Source organism: Rhagoletis zephyria, unplaced genomic scaffold (genome assembly GCF_001687245.7).
Source record: "Rhagoletis zephyria isolate East Lansing unplaced genomic scaffold, Rhagoletis_zephyria_1.1 Rzeph_scaffold_00232, whole genome shotgun sequence".
NCBI classification, from domain to species: domain Eukaryota; kingdom Metazoa; phylum Arthropoda; class Insecta; order Diptera; family Tephritidae; genus Rhagoletis; species Rhagoletis zephyria.
The window spans coordinates 300,705-319,897 of NW_016157316.1; the positions used below are offsets into that span (position 1 = coordinate 300,705).

A 19,193-nucleotide genomic window follows, 5' to 3' on the forward strand; every position below is an offset into this window, starting at 1 on the left:
TATTTTAACTACATTGCATTTGAGTATGGAGAGGCAACTATCTGGAAGTATTTTACATAAAAAATTTACTAAGTATTGCCCGGTTTGTAGTTGCAGTTAAAGAAAACACATTTACGCACGTTTTTTTTTTTAAATTCGAAAAAATGTAAATATTTCAAAAACGGTGACACTTTTACCTGGAAATTTTTTTGTTTATCAGGGAGCTCACCCCCCACCTACCATCCCCTAAAGTTTGGCACGTTACTTCTGGGACACCCTGTATATGTGCATATGTCATATACACATACGTAAATGCATACATACATTTGTTTTTTCGTCTCGAAGTATTAGCTCTGTAGGCATATGCACACAACTTAATTAGACACATTTAAAAAAAAATAAATAAATAAATAAATAAAAATTTTCATAAAAGTCCAATAATAAAACTAAATAAAGAAAAGAGCCGGGCAAACGTATTACATACCGAAGTTTTTGCCTTCTATATGAGATAGGCACTCCATGTAAATTCCCGTTATTATATACATATATGTATATCTACATATATGCACCCTTGCTTCATTAGGGTATCCACCAACCCTTGAAAAAAATCTCTTTTACTGATATACATGTATACTTTTAAGCACATCCCGCACTCACATAACTACATATATTTAAAACACTCACTGTTTTCTACATACATATATCAATTAGCTCTATTAAAAATCCAAATGCTCATCCCTCTTAACTTAATAACCCTTTTTTAAAAATGGAAGGAAACAAAGATCTCGAAGCAGACCCAAAGCAGGTTTCTGAATCAAAGAAGCGAGAAAGCTCGAGATCCAGAGGAGATAAAGAATTTAAAAAATTTAGTTTTGAAACCAACAGATTGGAGGTATTTTGTGCTAAATGGTCAACTTCTATACTTGCCGACCAAACTGAATCCCTCATTAAAGTAAAACTGTCTCAGCTCGACCAAAATTGGGAAATGCTTTACGAAACATACCAATCTGGNCAAAGCAGGTTTCTGAATCAAAGAAGCGAGAAAGCTCGAGATCCAGAGGAGATAAAGAATTTAAAAAATTTATTTTTGAAACCAACAGATTGGAGGTATTTTGTGCTAAATGGTCAACTTCTATACTTGCCGACCAAACTGAGTCCCTCATTAAAGTAAAACTGTCTCAGCTCGACCAAAATTGGGAAATGGTATACGAAACATACCAATCTGTGAGCATCTCTGACTCCTACTCAAATGTAAGCGAAGCGGTAGAGCAGAAATATGATAAATGTGTGCAAAGCTACCAACATTGCAAAGCGGAGATGAACGACGCATTAGATATTAAAACCCCAAACTCCTAGCTCAAAGCCAAATAACCCAACCACCTCAGAAAATAAAGCAGAGTCGTCTGGCGTTTATCTTCAAGTACCGGCTTGTGATACCCAAGATTTCTTTGGTGGATATGAAGAATGGCCAGGATTTAGAGATATGTTCACAGCTGTGTACATAAAACACTCCAAACTCACCCCAGCGCAAAAGTTATACCACTTAAGGCACAAAACAAAANATTTAGAGATATGTTCACAGCTGTGTACATAAAACACCCCAAACTCACCCCAGCGCAAAAGTTATACCATTTAAGGCACAAAACAAAGGGTCAAGCGGGAACAATAGTGAAGCAATACCCACTCTGCGATGAAAGCTTTGATATCGCTTGGGAAGCCTTAAAGTCGCGATACGAGAATCGCAGAATTCTGGTTGATAACCAACTTAAAGTATTATTTACTCTTCAACCGGTTAATAGTGAAAATAGTGCTTCCCTACAAAAACTGCAAAATGCAATAAATAACTGTATCTCGATCTTAAGGGCTCAAAGCGTTTCCGTATCANCTCCATCTTAAGGGCTCAAAGCGTTTCCGTATCGAACTGGGACCCATTCTTAGTGCATATATGCACCTCAAAACTCCCGGAAGAAACCCTTGCTCTTTGGGAACAATCTCTCTCATCGAGAAAAGATCTTCCACTCTGGTCCGAAATGAACCCATTCCTAACCACTCGATACGAAGCATTGGAGAGATTAAACACTCTAATTAAATTAAACACTAAATCATTATTCAACCCAAAACTCCACTCAAACTCTACTTCCAACCGCTATTGTACCCATTTTACACTTGGGAGACGTGNGACAAGAATTCGTTCAAGCTCATCACTCAAGCAGTAGGGAAAAAACTCTACTTCCAACCGCTATTGTACCAATTTTACACTTGGGAGACGTTTATAAATTACGAGCTTTAATTGACCCCGGCTCAGAAAAAACATTCATTTCGTCCAGAGTGAAAAATTTACTAAAACTGCCTACGAAAAGAGCCCACTATGAGATATCGGGCATGGGAGGTAAAATCGTGCAAAACTCGAATCAAATTTGTTTGATAACAATACGCTCAACGGACCNGCCCACTATGAGATATCGGGCATGGGAGGTAAAATCGTGCAAAACTCGAATCAAATTTGTTTGATAACAATATGCTCAACGGACAAACGAATAAGAATTGAAACTAATGCCATAGTTCTGCCCCAACTTACTCAATTTCTTCCGGCCTTTAGGTTGAGTAACATCAATCTTGCCCAATTCTCTTCCTTAGATCTTGCTGATCCCACCTGTTTTACTGAAGGCAAAATAGATCTGGTGATAGGAAGTGACCTTAGCCCGAAAATATTTGTACCAGGCCTACAAAACGTGAGTGGTGGATTGTTAGCACAAATTCCCATTTTCGGATGGATTTTGAGCGGCCCAGTCCAAGNTGGATGGATTTTGAGCGGCCCAGTCCAATCCCAAGTCACATCATTTTCGACACGAGTCGAAGAAACCACAGGAGACTGCCTAAGCGATCTCCTAAAGAAGTTCTGGGAACAAGAAAACCTCTCGGACCCGCCTCAACTCTCGGAAGAAGATGAAATCTGTGAGAAGTTATACAGGACCACTACAATCAGACGAGCAGATGGCCGATACGAAGTTCGGCTACCATTCAAAAACCAATTCCCGGACACTTTAGGACACTCTCGATACTCCAGTATGTGCCAGTTTCTCAGTATGGAGCGAAATCTGGCAAAAAAGGAGGACATTAGGACATATTATTACATTAGGACAATTAACCACATGGAGCCCACAACCTCTCATGAAGTAGTTAAAAGTGGAAAGTACTACTCATTTTACCTTCCCCATCACGCGGTTTTACGACCCGAAAGCAAAACCACTAAAGTGCGAGTAGTTTTCAATGCCTCCAAAGCTACCAGCTCCGGAAACTCGCTCAATGACGTTCTTTACACCGGTCCCACTCTCCAAACTGATCTCACAATGTTGATAATCAACTGGAGATTATACAAGTATGTATTTAACGGCGATATTGAAAAAATGTATCGCCAGATATGGGTTAACGAAAAAGACCAAAACTTTCAGCGAATCGTATTCCGAAAGTACCCTGGAAACCCAATAAGCGATTATAAGCTGAAAACAGTTACCTTTGGGGTGAACTGTGCCCCATTTTTAGCCATCAGAACACTTCACCAGCTAGCAGACGGCTCTACACACGAGTTCCCACTTTGTACGAAAATCCTTAAAAAAGAAACATATGTTGACGATGTTTTTTCTGGAGGACATGACCTGGAAACGGCCCGAAACTCACTCACCCAACTCACTCAAGTTTTAGGTTCAGCAGGCTTCCCTCTAAAAAAAATCACGGCCAACAACTCAAAAACAATAGAAAATATACCCCAAAACAATCTTTTAGACTCAAATTTTTTAAAACTCGAAGGCTCTAGCACAACAAAAACCCTGGGAATACAGTGGAACGCTGTATCGGACTCATTTTCGTACACATTTAACCCTCTCGAAACTCCATACTCAGCCACAAAACGTCAGATCCTTTCTGCTGTTGCTAAACTTTTTGACCCGGCAGGATGGCTATCGCCTATAATGGTTAAAGCAAAAATCCTCTTGCAAGACCTTTGGAAAGAAGGTACCGATTGGGACGAGTGCTCAAAACCCACCTCGCTTCATGCTTGGCGTACGTTTGTCGAAAATCTACAATCGGTAGGAAAACTCGAAATCCCACAATGAATAGGATACTTACCTAAATATAATATCGAGCTCCATGGATTTTGTGACGCGTCCCAAGACGCATATTGTGCATGTTTGTACCTTCGCTGCCACGACGGTATCAACTCAGCCACTTCTCAACTTCTCGTGGCAAAAAGCAAAGTAGCCCCAGTTCAAACTATCAGCTTACCACGGTTGGAACTCTGTGGAGCTGTCCTCGTCAGCAAACTCGCTTACCAAGTTCAGGAAAAACTCCACCTAAAAGATGTAAAACTATTTCTATGGTGCGTTTCATCTATTGTTCTCGCATGGTTAGAAAAAACCCCCTTATGTGTGGAAACACACGTCGCCAATCGCATAACCCAAATCTTAAAAAACGTAGAAAATGCTACGTGGCGACATGTAAACAGTGCTGACAACCCTGCAGATCTAGAAACCCGAGGATGCCCTCCTCAAGAGCTTATCTCCAAAGCCATATGGTGGCATGGACCAGACTGGCTTATCGAAACCCCAAAGGCTTGGCCCCAACCGCAACCCCAAAGGACTCTACCCCCAGAGCAAAGAAAAATTAAAGTTTTCCATTTTAGCAAGCCCGAAGATGTACTAGACCAATTTTCCTCGTTTGAAAAAGCCCTGCGCATCATAGCCCACATGTTTCGCTTTATTCAAAAATGTCGAAAGACTTCCCAAAACAAAGACTTATTAACCCACACTAAAATCAAATACGCAAAAGCCCAACTAATTATTGCTGCCCAAAAACGTTATTATTGCGACGAATACTCACAATTATCTGCCACTCGACCCAACAACAAGAAAAGTAGTTTGTTATCGCTAAACCCATTTCTTGACAAAAAGGGTCTAATGCAGTGCCCGCCAAAAAGAGAAAAGTCTTAAAATGAGTATGTATTAGTTATGAAACAAAAAATGAGAATGTGTTGGTGGTAATGCGCGCAAAAAAATTCTGTGTTGTATTACTTTTTATAAAAACTTTGGTATGATTTTTGCCGTTTTTTCATTGTGCGCTATTTTTTAGATCTAAACAACATAGAAACATATAATGAAAGTTAACGGCCCTAAGAAAGGAAAAAGTTGGTAAAATTTTGTATGTATTGTACAAAATTATTATTATTTTTTTATAATTTAAGTGTGGATTTCTGAGCAAAAAAGATAACGTGCTTCGAGCACTCTGAATAGTAAAAGAAAATTTCGTTGATTTCAAGTAGAAATAAAATAAAAATATATGTATCTAATATATATTTATTTTAAAATTAGGTAAAACTTGACATTTAAGAACAATTTAAAATAACGATTAAACCAAAAGATAAATAACAAAACATATTGTATGTTTTAATTGAGGACTAGTCTGGTATTAAAAAAAAGTACATAATTCACAAAGTTATTTTAATATGAAGAAAAAGCACGACTTGGTACCATATGCATACCTATTTCTAGGGGTGTATGTACGAAAAATTGTGTTATAAAATTTTTGAATGATTATTCATTCATTCTGCTCAGTGTACCTACTTTATTCAACAATAATGCGTCATGAACCTGCTTCGCCTATTGTTTGCATGCAATTAAATAAAATTTGTTGCTCTTCTACTCTTTCTGTTGACGTTCGGATTGTGTACGTGTAAGAAGCCGATTGTGTACATGTGAAAGGCCGAATATAGTTCGTTTCCCAGGAAAGTGTTTGGCGGGCACTGGTCTAATGCGAGTAAATGGTAGGTTGGCGCACTCTGGCTTGAGCTACAATGAACGTCATCCCATCATACTGCCAGGAAACTCTAGAATATGTACCCTTTACCTCAATTTCCTCCACACAACCCTCCTACATGCAGAAAAATCTCTCATGGTTCGCATGTCTCAACAAGAGTTCTTTGTTCCACGTTTGAAATCGTACATAAAAATGTGTATCTTTCACTGTAAACCCTGCACGATTCATAAACAAAACGTACGTTCTCAAATAATGGCAGCCTTCCTCCAGAAAGAGTTACGTTGTCGGTACCTTTTCATTATACAGGTGTAGACTTCGCGGGCCCTTTTTTGTTAAAAGCCGCTTTAACCCGTAACGCACCCTACCAGGGCAATTCACTTAGAAGTTTGTCCAGACTTAACCACAAGCGCCTTTTTAGTAGCATTTTCACGCTTCGTAGAAATGTGTGATTGACACATATTTATTCACGATACTGTTTGATATGGAAAGTAAATAAATTTGAATCCCCTCCTTAACATTGCTTCTTTTCATAAATTCATCATACCATCTCTATGAGTATGCGCCAATTAGTCTTACTTAACCCTTCTGCAATGTTTGGGCCAAAATGACCAAATTTTCATGAAAAAATTCTTTAATTACAGAGTTAGGCAATTTTAAATAAGCTGCAGCGTTGTTTATTCGTTAAATGCATAAACTGCTATGGTTTTGCAAAAAATAAAAGGGGGTTTTAATTTTATTTTGTTTTCTAGAAGGCAACATAGTTTTTCCATACACCCACAGTGTTTCTGGGTAATTTTGGCCCAAATTATTACTTAGTATTTGAGGGCAACTTTGAACCGGTAAGAATACAGTACTTGCCGATATTTTTTTCTTAAAATTTACTAATTTCTATTATTGGGTCATAATAACTCAAAACATTATGGGAAGGGGTAAATTCCAAACACTGCAGAAGGATTAAAATTTATGGTAATCATGTCAGAAATTTCCCAACTGATGCGTATGCAAAGATGTATGAAAAATAAGAGAATCAAGTTCTCAGAATCGATTCTCGATCGATTCCGAAAACTTAGAATCGGTTCTCTAAAATCGATTATTTCGAGAAAATCTTCGATTCTAGAGTGGAATCGGTATCGATTCTTCCATCCCTAGCCGAACGCATAGAAGCCGTGCGGGTACACAAATACTGTACCAACTGTTTGGCCCGCTCCCACACCACCGGAGCATGTTCGTCCAAAAACAGCTGCCGTATTTGTAAATTGGGCCACCACACTCTTCTTCACCGCCTTCCAAATCAACGCACCGTAGAACGCAAACGTGAGCCAAAACGTCGCATAAGGTCAGCAAAATCAATGAATTCAAAGCAACATAAAGGAACGAAACGCCTTACAAAACGACGATGTGTGTGTGGACGTTAGCCGCTACAAAATAAAAAGAATTTCGTCTCGCTGCTGGATCTGCAACGCCTGCTAAATGTTGCACCTGTGCAAGGGCGGCAGCATGTCGACGATGACGGAGAGCGAGGTGGCAACTCATTCCATTATACTAGTTTGTAAAATGTCTCAAACCAAAAATCCACCAAAAAATTGTTCTTGTAAATATTATTGAATTTAGCTATGAACTGAAATGTACTTAATAACTGAAATTATTATTAACGCGAACGCCTATACGCACAGAGGTGCCTCTTCGTTGCTTAAATTCAACGTACTCTATAATTCACTTTATAATTGAAACTAAATATACAACTCTATTTGTCCAACGACATTAAATCGTTAAATAAACACTTGTATAATTGTATATATAAATTGAATTTATTGAACGCTCTATTGAATTAAAACGTAACTCTTTGAATTCTCCATCAGACCGAAATCCCCCTTTAATATAGCGCCGCTATATTAAACACTGAGTACATTGAATCGATCCTGAGAACAGAGTATTTTTGAGTACTGAGTACTTTCGAGTTGTTTTGTGAGTACTGAGTACTTTCGAGTTCTTTTTTGAGTACTGAGTTCTTTGGAGTACTCAGTATCGATACTTTTAAAAGTCGAGTGCGGTCGATCCTTTTGAGAATAGAGTTCTGAGTGCTTTTGGTATCGATACTGCCCAATACTAATACACATATGGGTGTTTCCATACAGCCGTACGCGACATTCGTACGCTTATAGAGTAAAGCTGATGTCACATAAAACTTTTGCTTCGCTTTACGTGACAGATTCGCTTTGACAGATAAGATGAATTGTATGAAAATGCACAAAGCATGCCACATAAATCGTTGAAGCGGCAGCGCGAAGCGAAAAGATGGTCAACTCCCATCTTTTTGCGCGCTTTGACAATCAGCCGGTTTAATATTTATTTTGTTTCGTCGAAATTCGGGTTTTCATGCAGAAACATAAAACTTAAGTACATTGCTGATAATTTTAAATCAAAATAATTAAAATCCACAGCAACTTTGATGAGTAAAAAATCGGTACAACATTGTTTTCTTGGCGTTCATTGTGGCATACCTTTTGCGTCTGGCGCTTTGCTGGCAAAGTTATAAATGTCACGCAAAGCTACAAAGTTTTATCTGGCATCAGCTTAACGTAAATCTATCAGAAATAGAAGTTACAGAAAAAAAAGACTACGGTTATGTTGCAACCAAAGGGTACTATGTTTGAGAAAAAAATAAGCAGCCTCGAAACTTTGGTGTGGAAAATATCCGTTCAAAACCAGGTGATAACGTACGCGACAAAAAAAGAAGTGGTTTTAAGGCACATATACATATATGCGAAAGTCTGCGAATCATGAGAGTTTTTCTCTTCTTTAAAAATTCCTAAACTAAGCTAAATAATGTACCTTTACAATCCTTCCATTTTTTGATAGAAATTATCTCTGGTTAGTTTTTATTAAAAAAAATGTAATAACGTACGCGACATAACGTACGCGACAGATTTTTCCCCCATACAATATTTTTACTAGTAACACATACTAAATTAAATTTTTTTCAGTTCTTCTCTCCACTGTTTCGCGTTTTCAAAACCTTTTTCCGCCATCTGAATACGAAATTTAAAGTTATAAAGCCGTTTGAATTCATTTGCTTGCATTTTCGGTTTATATTTTCATGGAAACACGAATAATCAAAAAATTACCGTTATTCGAGCTCTAACTTCTCCTTTTTCTCATTTTTATAGTTAGTTGTTATTGCAAATTTGATTTTAAGATGTAATTGTAATGTTTCAAATCTCTTAATTTAGTTAATAGGAAAGAGAAAATAGTTATTTCAGTAGAGAAAACTGAGTCGAAGAGACATTCAGTTTTACTCTTCCATTTTTGAGTTTTAAAATTCCAATAAGCTGAAATACTTCTACAATATAAAAATTCGAGTATTTTTCTCTTATTAATTCGTCTTAAAAACCCTTTTCAGTTGTTTTTATTTTTTCAGTCCTGGTTGACATTTTCATGGAAACACCCATATACATATGTATGTCCTTGAAAACAATCCACAAATACATTTTTTTACCAAGTATTATACATATTTCGTTCAGGTATACACCATAACTGCTACAAGTACCACATTAATTGATGCAAACTATTTTGGCGGTGCTAAAAATTGCTTAGTTATTTTTTATTTCTGGCGCATAAACGATTATACTATCCTCTTTACTCATTTTTCTCTGTAAATACAAAATCCATGCCATGTACATAAATACATACATGCATATGTACATATGTATAAATGTAAAACTGCGTACTTAGTTTTTCTCTCCGACGTCAGGATTTTTTTTAAATGCCTTTGAAATTTAAAGAATATGATTATTTAAAAAAATCGATGTAATGTAGGATAACAATAAGGGTATCATATAAAAGATAAAATTCTGTAGAATTACTTATAACAGAATGCATTTTTTGGTGCATAAGGACGAATGGGTATGGAAAATGTCCTTTACACATTTTGTGCTTAAATATCCTTGAAAGTTTGCAATATTTTTTTTTATTATTGTTTGAGGACTAATATACGCACGGCTTCATCATCGAATTTCTCGTGCCTCACCCTCATTGATGCTGCGGGTACGAGCTGCGAGCGCCTCGTTGCCTGCGAGGCATTGAGTAGGAGTTTCCTCACTCGCCTGAACTCGGAGTTTTTGTCTACCCTGGCTGCTACAAATGGTTGCCCACAGCATCGTTTCAATATGTGTTAAAACTAGGGTTGCCAGATTTTTTATGCGGGAAATCAGTACGTTAGACTTTTACGTGCTAAAAAAATCAGTACTTTTCAGTACACAATATTTTGGTATATAATTAAAATATAGTTCATAAAAAATAAAATGTTATTCATTTTAAGATGAGTGTACACATCATTGTACACTAGGGTGGTCCAAAAATGCATGTGAAGAAGTAAAGTCGGAATTTTTATGCTCTCACCCCCTAGGATTGTTCTATACCGAAAAAAGTGTACCCCTGTTTTTTTATTTTGAAATCAAAAAATATTTAGAGGTCGCTCAAAGCGCCCAAAGATTTCCATGTATTTTATATGGGAGAAAACAACTTTTCGTAGAAATTGTATACAATACTTAAAAATCAATATTTTTATATCGGAAAACTCTGTTTATCTGCAGGCATACCCAATTGTTTGTTTAGCCATTTTTTCATAGCAACTATAATTTATAGGTCCGCCAAACACCCAAAAAAATGCATTGGGAGGACCAATAAAAAATGGTTAAATAAACAATTATTGAAAGTCTCCTGCAGACAACTAGAGTTTTTCGATCGAAAAATATTGATTTTCAAGAATCATATATCATTTCTACGAAAAGTTTTTTTTTTATATTAAAATACATGGAAAACTTCGAACGCTTTGAGCGACCTCTAAATATTTTTTGATTTCAAAATAAAAAATAGGGGTATACTTTTTTCGATATAGATATAGGGGGTGAGAGCATTACAATTCCGAATTCACTGTTTTTGGACCACCCTATTGTACACAGTAGCCAATAAATTATTTTATATTTATGACATTTTTGAATAGAAATAATGAGATCATTTCCATTTTCAATGTTTAAATAGTCAAAGAATTCTATACATTTAATTTTAAAGTTACTTTTAATTTGAAGTTCAGTTTCAAAAATTTTAATTAGAAGCCGGTTTCTCCCTTTGCGCAAGGAAGCAAACCTTATACTTAAGATCCTCTCAGTTGCTTCGTTTGAGTGTGGTATTGAAAAAAAACCTAAATTAAATATTTCTTCAAACTGTTTAAAAGTACCACTTTTTAAGGATTTCCTCTGTATTTCCTCATGGAAAGTATAAGAATGTGCTAAAAACTCTATATCTTGTATGCAAAACACTTTTACAATGTCAGGAAATTGAGAAGAAAGGATTTTAAAGCTGAATTTACATGAGGCGAATTTTTAGGCGATTCAACATTGCTCAAGAAAAAACGCTCGTGTAAATGGCGATTCAAAAATCGCTTGCCTCAAAGTAGACAGAAAGTCAACTTTTGCAGGCGATTAGCGCCTCCCAAAAAATCGCCTCATCTAAAGGCAGCTTAAGTTATAGGCCAAAGCCATTCGAATATTCAAATTTACTGCTATTAAACTGAAAGATATTTTCGAGATAACTAAAAACACTCGAAAAAAAACGTCAGCCTTCTTTTTAAATAATTTAAGCTCTGTCATATTATCGCAACTGGTACGAAACGACCCAGCGATATGCCCATAAAACTATTGCTATTTTTGTTGTATTAATTTCTTGGGCATATCAAACATTATCTAAAACATGTCAACTATAATTAAATCATTTTTTTCTTACTTTTTACAGTACACTTTAAGGAAGCTCCAACATTATGTAAAAACCTTAAGTAAATCCTAAAATATTTTGTTTGAATTGAAAATTCAGTACAAATCAGTACACATTTTGAAAAATCAGGACATTAGCGTACTGATTGAAGAAATTAATAAAATCAGTGCAAGACTTGAAAAATCAGTACTGTACTGATGAAATCAGTACGTCTGGCAACCGTAGTTAAAACTGTGCAAATCATAGTTAAAATTTATATATCCTTCTTATTTTACCAACCCCTTAAAACTATGTTCACAGCATAAATTACCTCGTTTCGATCAAATTACTTCACACAAATCATGTACGTTCAGATTTTCATTCATAATTTCTATAGATATGTATTTAGCACGTTTACGTACGAGTGCGGGGTTTGTACTTGATTTCAAAAAAAAGGTTGCATACCTTTCCGATTTTTTTTTTTTGATTTCCTCAACAGTGGATGCTAAAATAAATGAAAAATCTTTTTTTCTTCATTTGGTTCTTGATTTACCATAAATTATCTCATTTCTATTTTATTTACTGACAAATTTAACAGGTCGAAATTACTTGATTTCAGCATGATTTGCTTATAAATTACAAATGAGCCGTAAATTACGTTAACGTGAACATTCTTTAAGTGCTTCCTCAATAAATACTTACACATCTTTCCCCAAAACAAATATTGTACATATAATTAATTTCACATTAAAACAATGCTTTTTATATGCAGTGTCAACATGACACTGTGAGGCCGAAATCGTTTGAAAAAATTAGATACGGATGAAGTTTAAAGCAAACTACACTTTTTATCCAACACGCTTATCATATCATTTACAGTTCTGCGGTAACGACGCAGAAACGCTGCTGGATGCTGCACTCTTAGCACAAGAACACTGCGATGCGGTTGACATAAACTTGGGATGCCCGCAAGCAATAGCAAAGCGTGGACACTATGGTGCATTTCTGCAGGACGATTGGGAGCTAATTACTGAAATTGGTGAGTATTGGTTAGTTTCCGCTTTTGCGAATTATGTAAGAACGTGTATGCTATTTTTTAGTCAACACATTGCATAAGAGGCTCTCTGTGCCAGTCACATGCAAAATTCGTGTGTTCGAAGACCGCAAACGAACTATCGAGTACGCAAAAATGCTCGAGGCCTCAGGTTGCCAACTGCTTACTGTACATGGACGAACACGAGAGCAAAAGGGGCCGCTAACTGGGATCGCTGATTGGACTTATATAAAAGAAGTGAGGTATTGCATGTTTAACTCAAAACTTTACAATACATATAGTAAAAATTATGCGTTTTTTTATTGTGGGGCGCACAGTGTCAGATTTGGCCAATCCAGCAGCAGATTAAGTCTGTACTTTTGCTCGCCCGCGGACGCCCGCGGGTGCCCGAAAATGCTGTTGAGAGCCACTTTGAGAAAGAATTTTTTGCTTCTCATTAGCCCTAAGTTTGTGAAAACTGTCAAACTTCCAGAAGAGAAGGAAGAAATTTAAAAATTCAAATTTTAACTAATAAGCAGGTCCGTGAAGTTTAAGCTTTTGCTTGGAATTAGAGATGGGCACGAGCCGGGATTTTGGCAGGGGCACGGTGGGCCCCTGCGTAAGCCCGCGGGTACGGGCCGGAATATTTGCTGTCATGTGCATGGGCGTTCAGTAAAATTAAAATTTCATAAAAGCACGAATTAGCACGAAAAAGCCCTTTGCTAATACTACAAATTTGGATAAGCTTTTGTTTTTATACAAAAATATATAGTTTTTAAAACTCTTTTGATAAGAGAAAAACAAAAAAGAAATATTTGGAAACCTATAGATAAAATAAGATACTTAGTAGTTTTGTTTACATATCTGTACATAAAATACCTTCCACTTTTTCTACTTCCCAGAAAATGTATTATAAAAATCTTGGGTGTGAAAAATTGATTCGCTTAAGTAAATATACATACATATATACAAACTTTAAAATATGTATACATGCAATAAAAGTTGGCTCTTTATTTCCGGGCTGGGACGTGTCCCGTCGTGTCGGGCCGGGCCGGGCCCCACTGAAATTCTTAACGTGCGGGCTCGTGCGTGTTTTGACAGCTGATTTTGCACTCGTGCCAGGCTGGGCCTGAAAATTTAGGCCCGTGCCCATCTCTACTTGGAATTGCCTCTTCAGGGTTTCCAAGCTTAATTTTTAGGATGATGCTTATTTTGCTTATTTCAATGTATATGTACGGCCCTTTTAAGAAAACGGTCAAGAAATAAATTGCTATTATTTCGTGTGTGTGAATAGTAGTGCCCAAGGAGGTTCGACATCTGATATTTTAGAGCCGGCTGTCTCACTTTTTCCTTGCGAAATATTGGAACGGGCATATATTTATGTTGAAAACAAGGGTGCCTTATAGTCTTCGCAAAAAAACCTTAGCCAACCATAGTAAAAAGTGTAGCAAAATTCTTCAGAACTTCTTACTGCTTAAGAAAATTTGGCTCAATAAATTTTTCTTCAACATTTCTTTGGCGTTGTTTTATTGGGTTAACTAAAGAAATGTTTACAAATAATAACATAAAAACAGATTTGGTTTTAATTCAACCGTAACTTTAGTTGCATTTCTGCTTGGATACACAAATTTAAAACCAATGTTTTGTCTCTACGGGAAGGCATTGGTGTTATTGAAAACATTAAAAATAATTTATCTGAAATGGAGAATAACGATTATTTAAAAAGTTTAAAACGACCAGCGCATATCTCTTTTATTTGAAAATACAAAGTAGTCCTTGAAATTAAATGAATAAAAAACAAAACATTAAACTGTGCTTAAATTTTGTTGTTTTGCGAGCATATTTGCAAGCATATTTACCAATGTTTTAGTGCTTATATAAGCGCTTAAAAGGGATTTTTTCTTGCTTATTTTCTTCGGCCCTGCTAATAAGTATGTAAATATTTAGCTGTTTTTCTTTGATTGATAAGTGCAAAACATCAAGTGAACCAATAACATTGTAAGGAAAATTTTAAGTTTTGAAATTATACAAAAATACGTCGAAAAACGTAAACTTTATTTTGGGCCCACTTTCCTAGATCAGGCAATTTTCGCAAGTTATTTGGATTTTAAGTTTGAGTTGGTGTTAAAGCCTTTTCTTTTGCAAGATCTTGAAGCTATCCACTAAGAATAGTGGCTGATAAATAAAGATGTAAATAGTCTAATGAATGCTTAATAATTTCTTTTTTATGAAATACTAGCCAATGCCCGCTTGCCTCGCGGCGCCCAATAAGAAATTTTGCGTTGGCCAATGCAAAAGAGCGGTTAAACGCAAAAATAGTCCGTAAAGTCAAAATTTCTGGTTTAAGTTGACACCACTAAAGCGCAGTATGCTCGTCACACATCGGCCAATAATAGAAACGATGTGATACCATATGGAATACTAATCACTTTCGGTGTCAGGAGCTTTACTGATGGTCTTATTTCTACCTGTGAGATCTCTGCCAAGCATGCGTAATCTTTTTCTATGATCTTGCAAATACAACATTGGTGCGATACTTATGCCAATAAAAGTTCTTATAAGGAAACTAAAGAGCACAGAAGTGCGTTTTCTGTTATAGGAGGGCCAAGAATCCTCGCTGTCCCACAGGCTGAAAAATTTTCCGGTACATTGGCTAAATGAGTCGTGTGATCTCTTGAATATCTTTCAAATGAAGAAATTGATATACCTACGGTGATCTTTCCTTGTTAATTCGAAACTTTTACAATTCGTGGTAATATTTATGAACTGATTTCTAGGTAGATGCAAGATCGCATGATCATGCATGAGGGCGTCAGACAAACTTAACCCCATCCTTCGTTTAGACATGTGAAAACTAAATTCGTATAACTTAAACATAGGGTCAAAGCAGACCAACCACACGGGGTTTCTATACATTTCGGCTGCAGCGCCATCCATGGGGTCCATTTTCTGCAAAACCATTGCTTACCATAAAATGAGTACGTGTTATGAATTTCAACGTCGACTCCAGCGGCACTCATGGGGTACATTTTTTTCAAAAGAATTTTTCATCATACAGGTACATAGCTCACATTTATAATTTGATAGAAATCAGTTAATAAATACGATTTTTATAAATAACTCTACTGCAGCACCACCTAGAGAGTTTTCTAGTAGCATATAAGAGGACCATATATGTAAGATAACCTCCGACAATCTGACGGAACTCTATTCAGTGGTTTTTGAGTTTATTCCGAACAACGAAAACGGCTATCCTATTATGCAAATAGGTATGTAGATAGGACAGTCTATAACGAAACTCGAAAAGTCAAAGCTCCATTCTTTGTGCAAAATTTTAAAAAATTCTCCAAAATTTTCACATAAATTTTACATTTTACTAAAAATTAAAAACAAAGTTACAATAGTTCAATGGGATTTAGAAATCTAGAAAAAAATGGCTCCCAATCGAATGATACTTGCACGTTTACGTAAATGTATATCGATGCAGCCTTTCCAATAATTACCACTTTTCGCCATAAGTACGGTATTGAAAATTTATGTAGCTGTGTCGAATTTCAGGACGTTAGCGTAAGTGGTTCCAGAGATAAGCTTTATGAAAAGTTCAGTTTGTATGGAAGGTGCCACGCCCCCTTTTCCAATGCATCAGTGCTAAGTTTCAGTTCCCCAGCGTAATTGGTTTTAGAGATATATTGGGTTTTTACGTTTTAGTCTGTATAAGAATTTTAGGAATATCCCGAGCTACATACCGAGTAAATTTTTGGTCGGAATATTTATTTTCAAGGTGCTGGTATATGTTCCAAATATGAATCAAATCGGTGCAGCCGTTTAGTAGTTTAGTGAAATACATTCTACAGAAAACTGTATGAAATTGTAAAGCGTGACGTCTCCATAATTTTTTGGCAGCAACAACAAAAGTTTTGATTTTTTTTTAGCGAAAACCCTTCCACACAGAAGTTCTAAAAAATTGCGATTGGTTATGCTTGAACACACTGAATTGAATGTCAATAAAATTAAGTTTGTGGTTATATCAAGGCGAAATTTTGAGAGCAGTCCATTGCTAACTCAAAATATAAACAACAACGCACTGGCAAAAGTTAATAGATTCAAATACCTACATATAAATAATGATCGGCGATAAACTAAAACAAAAAAATATGGATTCTATATTTTCAATTAGAGCTCTAGCGATATGTACATAAGTGAAAACTACATTTAATTCCATACATTAGTTTTTGCGTGATGCTCTTACAAATATACAGACAGACAGACCAAAATTATAAAAAATTTAGGTTTGGCTTCTGTTGATCTATTAATTTTTCTTTAACATCTATTATCTACAGCTGTTACCTTACAGCTATTACCTTACCTATTATCACAGCTATTATTGCAGCTACATTATTATGTTACAGCTATTATTAGTATTATGTACCTATTATGTACAGCCTGTTGCAATTTTGTTATTCTCAAATGCTTTCGTTTGACACCCATATGGCAACATTTAGGTTATCTTATCAAATTAACTGAATTAATGTTTGCTGGGTTGGAGCTGCTTCGGCCGATGGAGTAAAAGTAAAGCTTATATTTTTCCCTTGTCCCTCCTACGCGTTTCGACACTCTCGTGTCATCTTCAGGGAGCCAATTTTTTCATGTTTTTGTTGTATTGCTTTATTATGTAGCATGTCTCGTCGTTGTATTTAAGTCTTACATGTTGGTAAAGTTGCTTCATGTTTACTTTTTTTGTTTACCTTTTTAGTTGTTTTCTCGGGTTTGCTCACCGATGTTAATAATTATCTTTGTATGGGCCGAATTCCTATGAATTTTGTTTGCTGCTTATATTTTTCCCTTGTCCCTCCTACGCGTTTCGACACTCTCGCGCCATCTTCAAATAGGTGGCAACTCGCTCCAAAAATATTTTAAAAAGTAACCGTCTTAATCCTCTTTAGTTTAATGTCCGTATTGTAATATTTCATTTATTTTACAAATTTAAATGAATACAATTTTTCAAGCAGTTGGAAAATCCCCAAAAAATATTTTCGCCATTAATNGCAAAAGTTAATAGATTCAAATACCTACATATAAATAATGATCGGCGATAAACTAAAACAAAAAAATATGGATTCTATATTTTCAATTAGAGCTCTAGCGATATGTACATAAGTGAAAACTACATTTAATTCCATACATTAGTTTTTGCGTGATGCTCTTACAAATATACAGACAGACAGACCAAAATTATAAAAAATTTAGGTTTGGCTTCTGTTGATCTATTAATTTTTCTTTAACATCTATTATCTACAGCTGTTACCTTACAGCTATTACCTTACCTATTATCACAGCTATTATTGCAGCTACATTATTATGTTACAGCTATTATTAGTATTATGTACCTATTATGTACAGCCTGTTGCAATTTTGTTATTCTCAAATGCTTTCGTTTGACACCCATATGGCAACATTTAGGTTATCTTATCAAATTAACTGAATTAATGTTTGCTGGGTTGGAGCTGCTTCGGCCGATGGAGTAAAAGTAAAGCTTATATTTTTCCCTTGTCCCTCCTACGCGTTTCGACACTCTCGTGTCATCTTCAGGGAGCCAATTTTTTCATGTTTTTGTTGTATTGCTTTATTATGTAGCATGTCTCGTCGTTGTATTTAAGTCTTACATGTTGGTAAAGTTGCTTCATGTTTACTTTTTTTGTTTACCTTTTTAGTTGTTTTCTCGGGTTTGCTCACCGATGTTAATAATTATCTTTGTATGGGCCGAATTCCTATGAATTTTGTTTGCTGCTTATATTTTTCCCTTGTCCCTCCTACGCGTTTCGACACTCTCGCGCCATCTTCAAATAGGTGGCAACTCGCTCCAAAAATATTTTAAAAAGTAACCGTCTTAATCCTCTTTAGTTTAATGTCCGTATTGTAATATTTCATTTATTTTACAAATTTAAATGAATACAATTTTTCAAGCAGTTGGAAAATCCCCAAAAAATATTTTCGCCATTAATATTTCCTAGCCTCTTTAGTTTGATGCCAATATTGCAATATTTAATTCATGTTATAAATTGAATTAAATTAAAGTTTTCAAATAGGTGGCAACCTTCCACAAAAATATTTTCAGCTGTAAGCCTTTGTAAACCTCTTTCTTTTGACAGCCATATTGGCCCAAACTGCAATTTTAAACACAGGTGGCAACTCTCTAATTTTTTCTTCTATATTGTAAGTTAGACCTCTAGCGATACATCGGTGAAAATNTAGTATTATGTACCTATTATGTACAGCCTGTTGCAATTTTGTTATTCTCAAATGCTTTCGTTTGACACCCATATGGCAACATTTAGGTTATCTTATCAAATTAACTGAATTAATGTTTGCTGGGTTGGAGCTGCTTCGGCCGATGGAGTAAAAGTAAAGCTTATATTTTTCCCTTGTCCCTCCTACGCGTTTCGACACTCTCGTGTCATCTTCAGGGAGCCAATTTTTTCATGTTTTTGTTGTATTGCTTTATTATGTAGCATGTCTCGTCGTTGTATTTAAGTCTTACATGTTGGTAAAGTTGCTTCATGTTTACTTTTTTTGTTTACCTTTTTAGTTGTTTTCTCGGGTTTGCTCACCGATGTTAATAATTATC

The 19,193-nt window shown here is 35.8% G+C and overlaps 1 protein-coding gene across 8 annotated transcripts in view; it reads left to right on the top strand.

Moving 5' to 3' along the window:
- Nucleotides 1–19,193, top strand: part of LOC108358294 (tRNA-dihydrouridine(16/17) synthase [NAD(P)(+)]-like) — a 329,073-nt gene that overhangs the window by 265,371 nt on the left and 44,509 nt on the right. For 7 of the 8 annotated variants that reach the window (XM_017609534.1, XM_017609537.1, XM_017609530.1 and 4 more), the window contains 2 exons: nucleotides 12,415–12,574; nucleotides 12,636–12,831. In XM_017609534.1, coding sequence (XP_017465023.1) covers nucleotides 12,415–12,574; nucleotides 12,636–12,831 — 356 coding nt within the window. The remainder of the gene's footprint in view (nucleotides 1–12,414; nucleotides 12,575–12,635; nucleotides 12,832–19,193) is intronic. The other variant, XM_017609531.1, reaches the window with a different exon arrangement.